General features: G+C 43.5%; 1 protein-coding gene across 1 annotated transcript; it reads left to right on the top strand.

Moving 5' to 3' along the window:
- LOC123122934 (mitogen-activated protein kinase kinase kinase 5) lies at window positions 1-9382 on the top strand (the record flags this gene model as incomplete). The annotated part of the gene is given in 11 exon segments (XM_044543323.1): window positions 1-476; window positions 2371-3021; window positions 3095-3182; window positions 3492-3554; window positions 3636-3799; window positions 4128-4203; window positions 4685-4744; window positions 7738-7857; window positions 8365-8574; window positions 8654-8733; window positions 8849-9382. Coding segments are annotated over 11 exon segments (2214 nt in total), but the record flags the coding sequence as incomplete, so codon positions are not given.
- Window positions 9383-11695: the final 2313 nt, after the last annotated feature.

Genomic DNA, 11695 nt, shown 5'->3' with positions numbered 1-11695 from the left:
TCCTCCGCCTCCACGCCCGCGTCCCCCGCCCGCGCCTCCACCTCCCGCATCCCCCGCCACGGCGGCGCCGGCGACCCCGACCACCAGCCCCGCCTCACCAGGCAGCACCGCCTGCGCCATGTCGACGACATCGAGGTCGGGGGCTCCGCGCTCCGCCTCGACGACTCGCACGCCGCCCCGCCCTCCTCCTCCTACCCCGCCAGGAGGGACGCGGTCTGGTCCGGGCTCGCCACCGCCAGCTCCACGCCGATCTCGAGGTCCCCGAGCAACATGATGGAGGCGGCGCCGGCCAGGTCGTCGTCCACGCCCATGCTGCTGCCCCGCCCTCTGCCGCTGCCCCACCAGGACGACTCGCCGTGCCGAGGGCCTGGGAGGCCGCTCCCCTCCCCGAGGATGTTCGACGGGGACTGCAACGGATCGGCCGAGTTCCTGGGGGCTGCAGGGACTGGAGGCGAGAGGCCGTCCACGTTTCCAAGGTGGGGATGCATTTTGTGTGTTTTGTACTAGTTTATTAGATGCTTCAAGCTTCCTTCCTTTGCTGTTCAAGTTCGTATAAACAGCGTAACCTTGTTAGTTCTGTTTTAATACTTAAGCGATTAGGTTGCTAGCAACGAGGTCACTGGCAGTTAACAAGTAGTAGGTCACTGGCAGTGGTATCTGAATGAGGTTGGGGTTACCAACAATATGGGCATATAAGAAGGCATGACACATGACACTATATACTAAAACTGCCACACTAGTAGCATTTTGACCACTTTGTAGGGCAGAATGCTGTGAGGTTGGTGAGAACAGTTTAGGTGAACAATAAGATGGCCAGGGATTGAGAGACCAGGGAAGATGGCCTTTGCTATAGTCTAACCATGTTGACGATCTGAAATTAGCTTGGATTAGGGCTTCAGACATACATTGCTGCATAGTTGCATTCTAAAAAGCACAGACACGGGGACGGAAAGTCGGGGATACGCATACGGGGATACGGGATACGGCATTTTCCAAAAACAGCCATTCGGGGATACGGTGAGCATATATAAAATAAAATAAAAATATGCCATGTAATATAGAGTTAATACAGAAAATAAAGGAGAAAAAGATTAGAATAGAGATACTGCCCCATTCGGGGATCTACAGCACCAGGACCAGACTGACCTTCACTCTCACCCACAGACGATTGGCTACCGGCTGTGCCACTCCCAGATGCCATGCTCTACCTAACCTAACAGCAAGCAGTACAAACAGCAAGCATTCATCATTCATGATCAACAGCAGCACAAGCATTGAACTAGCAAACATGACATGAGTAGCAAGCAACAGCAGCAACACTACTACTACAATCTACAGGCATTCAAAGAGCAGCAGCTAGCAAGCAGCCAAGCACAACATCCAGCAGCTTAATGGAAGATCAAATCTGAATAAAACAGATCAAGAAGTGGAGGAGAGGCTGCTAGTTCAGGGATTGGGGAGGGTTACCTGCCGTCAGGAGAAGAGGCTGCTGGCTCCTGGTGTGGGGGTAGTGGTGGCCGGTCGAATCCAAGCGTCGCCGGCGGCCGTGGCCGCGGCGAATCCAGGCAGCGGCGGCTTCGTTCCAGGAGGTGGCGGCTTTGATCCAGAAGAGACTGGGACCTTTTTTATTTTTGAGAACAAGAGACTGGGACCTGGGAGCCCCACCTCGTTACGTGGAGAGCTGCGTGCGATCCTGCAAAAATAGGGTTTCGTTTTGGGCCATGGCTGTTTCTGGGCTGTTTTTGGGCCGGGCCGTATCCCGTCCGTGTCACGTACGTGTCCTGCCGTGTCCCTGGCCTTTTTTCTTTCTTTTTAATCGAAAATCAGGGGATACTGGGGGATACGCGTATCCAGCCGTATCCCGCCGTGTCGACACGGCCAATCGGCAATTCCTGCCGTGTCCGTGCTTTTTAGGTTGCATTCTACCAAGAGGGTTGTAGGTTTTCTGTGAACTTATTAGCTTATGACTAGGAGATCATAGCACCTTAGCAAATTTGGTTGATATGTCACGAAGAGTTATTGTGGTTTTGGACCCCCAGAACGAGTTGAGACAATTTGCTGTTTGGTGCTATGATACCCCATAACATTTGTACTTGATGATGCTTGGTTAAGCTACTTGCCAGTTTATTAGTTCTTGAGATGAAAAAAAGGCTGGCTCAGATTGTGATTTTAACTGATGAGTGACTGAGATTGTTTCAGTACTGAAGTCAGTGAAGTGTAATTTGCTTTGATTAACTTCCATGAAGCTGCTAGTAAAGAAGATTCTACATGAACGTGATTATTAAAAAAAAAAACTGTGTCATGCCACACTGATCAGATTAACTCCATATCTGACCATCTTTCTGATGTTGTCAATGTCTCTGGTGATAGATTTATGCCCCACCAAACTGTTCAAAAGATTCACGAGCACAATGACTTACAGTCAGCTGGCACACATGGGGCCACCTGTGGCCAACGGAGAAAGACATATAAAGAGAAGTTCCAGGATGGCCCAACTGAAACTTTGAACTTTAGGTTGAATATTCCTGCTAAAAGTGCCCCGAGCAGCGGGTTTTCAAGTCCTGTACAGAGCCCTCGAAGGTTGAGTAATGTAGACTTCTCATCTGCTGCAATATCCATCCAAGGTAGCAATATATTGTCAGCACCATCACCATGGTCTTCAGATCAATCAGGATCTTCACCCCCTTCCACCTCACCTGAAAAATTTGTGGGTGGCCAGGAGCGATCTCCTCGCTCTAGTCCTTTGAGAAGTCCTGCTCGTAGATCAAGATACCCAAGTGCACCTCCATCACCAATGCATACAAACTTGTTCCCAGAGAACCACACTTCTCGTCCTGAGGGCAATCCGAGTGCCAATCTTCACCCATTACCTCTTCCTCCTGTTTCAATGAGCCCAAAGCAAACAAATTTTGGCCACCCGTCAGTTCCAAAAGTTGAGACGCCCTCAATGGCTGGTCAGTGGCAAAAAAGGAAGCTCATCGGCAGTGGCACATATGGCTGTGTATATGAAGCTACCAATAGGTATGTTATATTTCATTTTTATTGTAGTAATCGCTTCTCTAAATTTTGAACATACCGTCACACCAACATACAGGCACACCGGAGCTCTTTGTGCCATGAAAGAGGTTAACATAATTCCTGATGACGCAAAATCAGTTGAGTCTCTGAAGCAATTGGAACAGGTTCGGCCATACTTGTTTTGATGTTGCTTATTTCTGCGTATGGAGATCATTAGTCTTGTTCAATGTGATTGTCTAATGTTCTCTTTTCTTGTTGAGGATTAAGAAGCATATTTTTGCTTATGCTCACATTTGGTTTGCCTTCCTTTTACCACTATACAATACTTCTTAAGTATATGTAAAACTCTGACAATACTTGTTTCATTTTTCTGGAACTTGGTTGGGCAATAACTGTATACTACTATTTTTTTACGCTATCTAAGGATCATGCAATTATGCACTTCGTCTGATTGCTCATCACCTTTGTTTCAGGAAATTAAATTCCTTAGCCAATTTAAGCATGAAAACATAGTGCAGTACTACGGCAGTGAAACTGTAAGTTCTACTTGCCCACACCGAGGGAATTAACAGTGCTATATAATTTTGCTATTAACGGTGATATGGGGCACCTTGCAGACTGAAGATAGATTCTACATATACCTGGAATATGTTCATCCGGGTTCAATTAATAAGTACATTAGTCAACATTGTGGTGCAATGACAGAATCAGTTGTCCGCAATTTCACTCGCCATATCCTTAACGGTCTTGCTTTCCTACATAGCCAAAAAATTATGCATAGGTAATTTTTCTTTTTCATTATTTGTTTTTTATCTGATAATTGTTCGCCATTGGCTCTTTCCTAACTTTCTGAACCTAACCTTTGTTCAGTTTTTTGCATTATCTCTTGTTTTTCCCTCATACAGTACCATTTGTCAGATTGCTTGGTCCTAATTTTCCCTTCCAACTTTATTCTGCATTCAGTTCATTTTGTTTTCTTGAGCTTCTTGTACAGCTCTATCCACATCTCAAGGGCTGATTCTGATTCCACTATTGTCTGTTAGCAAGTATTGGTTGGCTAAAATGACACATGGATGATGGATGTAGATAAAATTATTATACTTTTGCAGGGACATTAAAGGAGCAAATTTGCTTGTTGATGTCAACGGCGTGGTTAAATTGGCAGACTTTGGAATGGCTAAGCATGTGAGTTCCACTTTGCGTCTTGGCTTATAATTTTTGACAGCACTGGCACTTTGCACATAAGTACTCAGTAGTCACTTTAATGTCTCGTCGGCACGTAAGTACTCAGTAGTCACTTTGAGAAGGATTAGACACAGATGAACATTTGCCTATCTTTAATTTTACGTCGCATTATGACCACCTGAGCATTATGTGTGCCATAAGCTGTTAATCGTAATTTTGACATTTGATATGAGTACTTGGTAAAACATTTCAATATTTCTTAGTTGGATTGGACCATTGGTTATTATTTTGAACTAGTTTGACATGACATTAAATTTGGTATTCCTTATTTCTATAGTTATATTTTTAGTGCATACCCTGAGAGGCAATGAATTTACTATTACACCGTTTATTTTTCTATTGGACCCGCTCTTTCAGGTTTTCCTTATTTGCCATGGTGCTACTTTTGTAATTAATTTGCTTGACTGTTTCTTCTTTTCAGTTGAGCACTGCAGCTCCAAATCTTTCACTGAAAGGAACACCATACTGGATGGCCCCTGAGGTGCGAACTAGTTAGTCTTTATAAAATCATAGTTTTCTTTTTCCTCATTGTGGTAAGGTTAATTTCGGATTTTCAAGCGTAGTAGGCATTGTTTTTTACTGACGTGCAGAAAATACTTGTGCATTCTAATTTGTTGACGACAGCCAAAGTAAATTGCATCACAGTTTCTGTTGGATACCATGTAATGCATTAGTCCACTGCACTACTCAGGAACACATATAAAGCAGTTAAGCCTGTTTTGGCGAGGCTCGTGCTCATCGAAAGCTTCCAGGTTGTAGCTGGGTCTGTTAGACCAAATAGGGCTACCCCCACTCTCACACTTCTTCAGTTGGAGCTAGAATCACCTTTTTGCATACCAAAAACACATCTAGGGGCCTTGAATTGTTCCATCAGTTTCACATTTCGTTTAGAACAAAACTATTGGAAGGTGATCCTTTGGTAGTCCCACCCAACTGGGCATTTCAACAAGGTTTGTTTGATCCACCCAACAATGGGATTTGTCCTATATACATTCATCCCACTCCCAAAACTAGTGGCTACCCACAACTCCAAAGTCAGTGGCAATGCAGCACTCGGTTCGGTTCCGGCACCCTCGCTGCCTTTCCTTTGCCATGTAGAATTGACACGCCTACTCCATACCTCGTGTTGGATGTCGTGATGTTGTTTCCAAGAAATAAAGGATGATGGTGACGGCATCACACTCCATCCACCTTTACCTGTGTCTCCTTCACACTTCCCTTTGATGCTGGATCGCAATTGCTACTGCCTCTTCTGAGTCAGATTTGGGCACCACCAGGAGGATTCAGAAGGAACTCAATGGTGGAATCTTCAATCACGAGTTCCACAACCTTCAACACATACGGCAATATCAAGGATAAGTATAGGTTGTTGATGGTTGTCGGAGCCGCTAAGAGTCTGATGGATAAAATCTTCTGTTTAGTGAGGAGGTCGTCTTTTTTGTCTCTGTAGTTTCCTCTCTCTAGGTTCTGTGTAAGGGAGGTCGTTTTCATATATCGGGTCATTGTAAACTCTTTCTTGCTTAATATATTCACGTGCAGCTCTCCTGCATATTCATGGAAAGATTTGGGAACCACCATGGCTGTGTAGATAGTCACTCTTAATGGAGCTTCTGTTATGATGTAGTATGCTTTTTTGCTTCTTTCAAACACCCTCAGTCTTGAGGTCACCGCGGTCGATATGCAGCTTCACCCTTGTAAATAGGCTGTAAATACTTTCTCTTAAGAGAAATTTAACCGCAGGGGCCTACCCTACTGTTTCCTTGTGAGTAATTAACTGAAACTAGCTCAAAACCTCCTGAAACTTTGTCAAAACTTTCTGAAAACTACATGATAGCTCAATTCCAGGGATCTGAAACTTGCTGAAATCCACATGAACTTGCTACCCTGTTGTAGGTTTTGAAACCCATGTGTTAGAACTTTGTTCTGAAGCCTGAAACATTCTTGTAACACAGTAGCAAAACCTGAAACCAAAAACGTGGTTAAAGGGGAACGGACCCCTCCCTTAACTGCACGTTGTTAGATAGAAGATGAGACCTTTCTGCGGATTTCACGCAGATAGCACCCCACAGGTTCGAACGCTGGTCGGCGAGTTTACCACCGTAAACTCTAGCCACCGAGCTAGCGCTCAGTTCTTGTGAAACCTGAAACCTGAGTTTGTTGATACAGGAAACTTGTCGAAAGCTTGCTGCTGAAACTGAATTCTTACTGAACCATGAAGCTTGACTCCTAAAGGAATGACGCTTTAGTGCAGTCATCGTCTCATTGCGCATGATGGCATGTGAAAACACCTTGATAATGCCAGCAAGGTATTTACAGCCTCCTAGGAGGAATGTAACCAAACTCTCCCTCTTTACAATGCAATGAAACGCACGCTCTCATGCGTTTTCTCGAAAAAAAACACCTTGATAAGGTCTTAACTCTTGAGTCTAGACTGCTAGAGGTGGATGTCACACTGACAATGCCAGCAAGGTATTTACAGCATATTCCCCTGGGCCTGCATTGAGGCCATGGCAAGGTCTCAATCGTTAATACCTGCAGGTGGATGATTTTGGGAGTAAAGCACTTGAGATGGTGTGAGTTCGGTTCTCTGATTAGGTTTGACCAAGTGGTTGATACCTATCCTGTCTAGCCATGCCAATAATTTTCACATTTAAGGTTTGAACTGCATTTGCGCAATGTAAAATAATGACTTCTCAAGCAGAGAAACTGTGTGTAGCCCACCAAAAATGCTTACATCCATTTCATGTAGTCTTCTTGTGGACATGGCGCTCAGGCAAGAAAAGCAGATGTTCCAAATTCTCAAAAGCGATTCATGCATTTAATGGAACTTTATTTTCATGCAATGTGTTTGCTACAGCACCTAAGAGAGCTGATTTCTCGAACATTCAGCCTGCCTAAGGTATTATAATTTCCATAAAATCATGCCGATAACTTAAACATGTGAACATATGCTCAGGGGATGCTTATCATCCCACATAGATTAGATTTTGTGACGACCTTTACTAACTTTATATGTCTTGAAATTAAGAAAGAACATCCACTTAACATCCCTAAACTACAGAAGTTCACGTTTCAACCTTAAATTCGTAAACCGTTTATTTCCAGTCTTGAACCCTGAACTACCTTAAAGGGGTGAAAAAAACACCGATTTCACAATTTATGGTTGAAATAAGCAGTTTACAGGTTCAAAGTGAAATGTGAACTTGTGTCTTGTGCAGTAGTTCAAGATTGAAAAGTGGACTTTCTTTCTTCTAAACCTGATAGCATTTTGGTTTGCAATCTTGCTTGATATGAAATCATTTAGTTTGAATGGATATTTTACAGTAGAGTCACATCATTGGGCATACTGCTAAGTTGGCATTTAGATTTACAAATTCTTTGGTTTTGCCTTTTGGTTTGTTTCATAGAGCTGTAAGCTGCATCTCATCGGTCATTGCTATATGACACAGTCACACTTGCACATTTGTATCTCAGGTTGTCCAGGCTACACTTGTCAAAGATGTAGGCTATGATCTTGCCGTTGATATCTGGAGCCTCGGTTGTACAATTATTGAGATGTTCACTGGCAAGCCTCCTTGGAGTGGTCTTGAAGGGGTAAATAATTCAAGCCTTTCTCCGTTTTGTAAAATCAGGATATGTTGTATGAGTTGGATTTATGTAATTAGGGTAGCTTGCTTCTCATTAGTTAGTTTTGTATATGAATGATGATAATTGCCACATATTGGCACATTGGCCTAAATAAAATTGCTAATGGAGAAGTAATATACTCCCTCCGTTTTTTATTTACCCCGCTTATTAGCTTTTTCTGAAGTCAAACTTTACAAACTTTGACCAAGTTTATAGAGAAAAATATTAACATATACAATACGAAATCAATACCATTAGATTCATCATTGAATATATTTTCGCACCATATTCATTTTTTGCTGTAAATGTTCATATTATTTGCTATGAACTTGGTCAAACTTTATAAAGTTTGACTTCAGTCAAAGTTAACATGCGGACTAAATAAAAACGGAGCGACTATGTCAACATTTGGGTATTTCCCTTCCCTGTCTTGGGATTCTGAAGCACGGAATCTGCTTTTCTGTGGTGCAACAGCCAGCTGCAATGTTTAAGGTGTTGAATAAAGACCCACCAATTCCAGATAATTTATCATCAGATGGGAAGGATTTTCTGAAAGGCTGCTTCAAGAGAATCCCGTCTGAGAGACCTACAGCAAGCAAGCTGCTTGAACACCCATTCATCCAAAATTCAAACCACTTCAGCCAGCACGTTTCTGTACATTCTCCTGCAGGAAACAAATCCCCAGTAAGCTTCCCTCAGTTAATGCATCCACTTGAGTTTTGATATTTGCGTGGACATTCATGACTTTGAATGTTAATGCCAGGATGCTGGACACTGTTCAAGAGAAAAGAAGTCCTGGAAGACCGAGCCTTGTGTGAGAGGGAAACAGACAAATACAAATGGGTGTGTACTTTCTTCACACTTCTCTGTCTGTAATTTGGTGTTTGATCTGTTCATGAAAGGTTTGCACTGTTACGGATCTTGACCTTGTTATTGTTTTATTATCTTCTCTGACCAGTGAAACAAGCAGCTCTAGATGTTCTGGGTCATTGGGTCATCGTTTGATGGCTCCAACCTCCTTGGATACCCATAGCTTGTCCCCTCCACCGACGAGTTATAAGTCTAGTTCTGGTTCTTCAGCTCATAATACACCGAACGGCATGCATTTTTCAATCGCGTACCCGCAGCCCAGTCCACTACCGAGGCCTAATGGAAAGGAATCATTAAACATGTTTTCGTATTGAAGAAGGATGGGCAAACAGTCGTGTAAAGTATCGATGTAAAGAACGTCCCTGCGGTAATGATTGCAACGGGATATGTGTATGCTTATTTTCGGGGGAAATGTGGTGATCCCTTTGTAGCAAATTGTTTAGGGTTAGCTGTAGGTATAGCTAATGTTCCTGATTGTTGCCAGCACATAGGACATTAGGGTTGTAGTTGTAGCCTGTGTGGTGTTCATGTTGTAATCATGCCTCGATGTAATCATTTTTGATGATTTTTTGGGGGGTCTTGAGTAATAATACGCGTGAATTGGCAACAGAAGATCAAGATAGACAATGTTTGTGTGTGCGCTCTCTGGGTTCAGAATTGGAATGTATGGTGTATTTTTCAGTGGTGGTAATTGCTTGCTCATTTGTTGTGGTCACGAGGTCCGTGCTGGTTATTCTCCCTTGGCTTGATGAGCTTATTTATCATCACCCGATGGGCTACTTGCAGTTGTATCTTCAGTGGTATGTAAGTTCCAGGCAGTGAGGTTGACACGATAATGATAAAATGATACGACGCTGCGGCATATTTTTTTTTATTTTGGATATATATGATCTTACAGAACGAGCGTTCTCCAGGTATCTGTATCCCGGCTGGACACAAGACGAGACACGGCGAAGCGCGCGAGAAAGTGTGCTTCCATGTTGCATTCCCTCGTCTCGTGGCGAAATTGAACAGAAGGGGAGGCTCTCGCCAGAGCCTTCGTTTCCAGAATCACCTGACCAGTCCATCTCCCTGTAGGTTTGGGACTACTACGTACAGACAAGCAGTCTGTCACCTCGCATAACATAGTCAGGTTCAAGTCACTCGCCAACGTCATAGATTCACGGCAAGCGATCGCCTCCAGCGTTTTGGGGTCGTCGACTCCCTGAAACACAAATGCAAGGCCGAGGCTCCTAGGATATTGCCCTTGCTCGTCGCGCGCGCAGCTGCCGCAAACCGCATCCATCGTTCATTCTTCCAGACTGCAGCACCAACATTCCTCGAGGTGGTATCCATCGGTGCGACGCATGGGCATGTTTTGCTAGTGTATAAAAAAGGGCCAACGAATCCGGAATAATTTCAAAATTTAACAGGGCACTCATATAGTTCTATGTTGCCTCTGTAAAGAAAATCAGGGGGAGGCAGCGTATATCGTTTCCCACACAAAGGTGACACGTTCCCTCTCGAAACCACGAGGCTTGTTGAGAGAATCTCCGGTTTGCAAGAAGTTTATACCAAAACTTATCCCAATTCGCCCGCGCCGCTTATGGCCGGACCACAGCCGAGACCTTTTACGGGCTCTGCTGATTGTAGCTTCCTGGATAGAAAGTTATGCACAAAGGCATACGTCAGTGGAGGGCTCTGAAATCCTTCCTTGTGTATCACCTTCCACCTTGCATACTAGATGGCCCAAAAGCGTCACACATATCTTCATCAGATCTTGATGAGATGAGATTCAATCATCGCAAAAAGCCACAACTTGGCGGATGGGTGTCACATCTTGTTCATATGCTCGGATACCTCCCTGCCAACCAATGACCACACGCAATGCGCCATCATACACCCGATCAAAGAATGGCGCCAAGAATCCCTTCCCCGCACACTCGATTAGAGAAATGGCGTCAAGAATCCCTTCCCCGCACACCGCACAACGACTCTCCCTTGCCATATTTGTTGTGTTGTAAGACGTCAGCGGTTGGTAATGAATGTCGGGCCAGCCGACATAGAAATTGTCTCATCCTCGTTGGGACTTGAATGTGCCACAATGAGATGGCATAGTGTTTGATTGGAAGATATTAGAGATGTGCTGTATGCGCGGGCCTCTTTTACAGAGACACCTTGTACATACCGAGCACAATGTACACACACAAATACGGATACTATCACACCAACAGTTTCACAGAACACTCACTATCAACGAAAATGTTGCCTCCTGCTGGAAGAATAATCTGCCCATGTGACACATAGTCAATCCTAGTGTCTGATCCTTGGTGGACTGAGATACAATCACTCTTAATTAATACTTCATCCATTTTTATTTACTCCGCATGTTAGCTTTGTTTGAAGTCAAACTTTACAAACTTGGGCCAAGTTTATAGAGAAAAATATTAACATATACAATACCAAATCAATACCATTAGATTCATCATTGAAAATATTTTCATATCAGACAGACTTGTAATGTAAATGTCCGTATTGCTTTCTACAAACTTGGTTAAACTTTACAACGTTTGACTTTAATCAAAACTAATATGTGGAGTAAATAAAAATGGAGGGAGTACTCATATTCAAATATTTGTTGTGTACTCCCTCTGTAAACTAATATAAAAGCGTTTAGATCACTATTTTAGTATTCTAAACGCTCTTATATTAGTTTACGGAGGGAGTACTTGTCAATTTTCATACACATGTGACACCTGACTCAAACGTCACACCACATTTTTTTTTAATTGTGTTAAGTTCATATACCCCTGAGCTTCTACGAGGTAGCATTGTCAGCGAGGAAGAGTGTTAAAATAGGTCTAGCGTGTCGTGTACACGTACTTTGTACGTATGTAATTGTATATGCTGATTGTTATATATAGAAAGACGTGGAGAGGTTTTACCCCACGGGAAA

The sequence above is a fragment of the Triticum aestivum genome, chromosome 5D (assembly GCF_018294505.1).
Source record: "Triticum aestivum cultivar Chinese Spring chromosome 5D, IWGSC CS RefSeq v2.1, whole genome shotgun sequence".
Taxonomy (NCBI): Eukaryota; Viridiplantae; Streptophyta; class Magnoliopsida; order Poales; family Poaceae; genus Triticum; species Triticum aestivum.
This window is presented reverse-complemented; position numbering and strand designations above follow the sequence as displayed.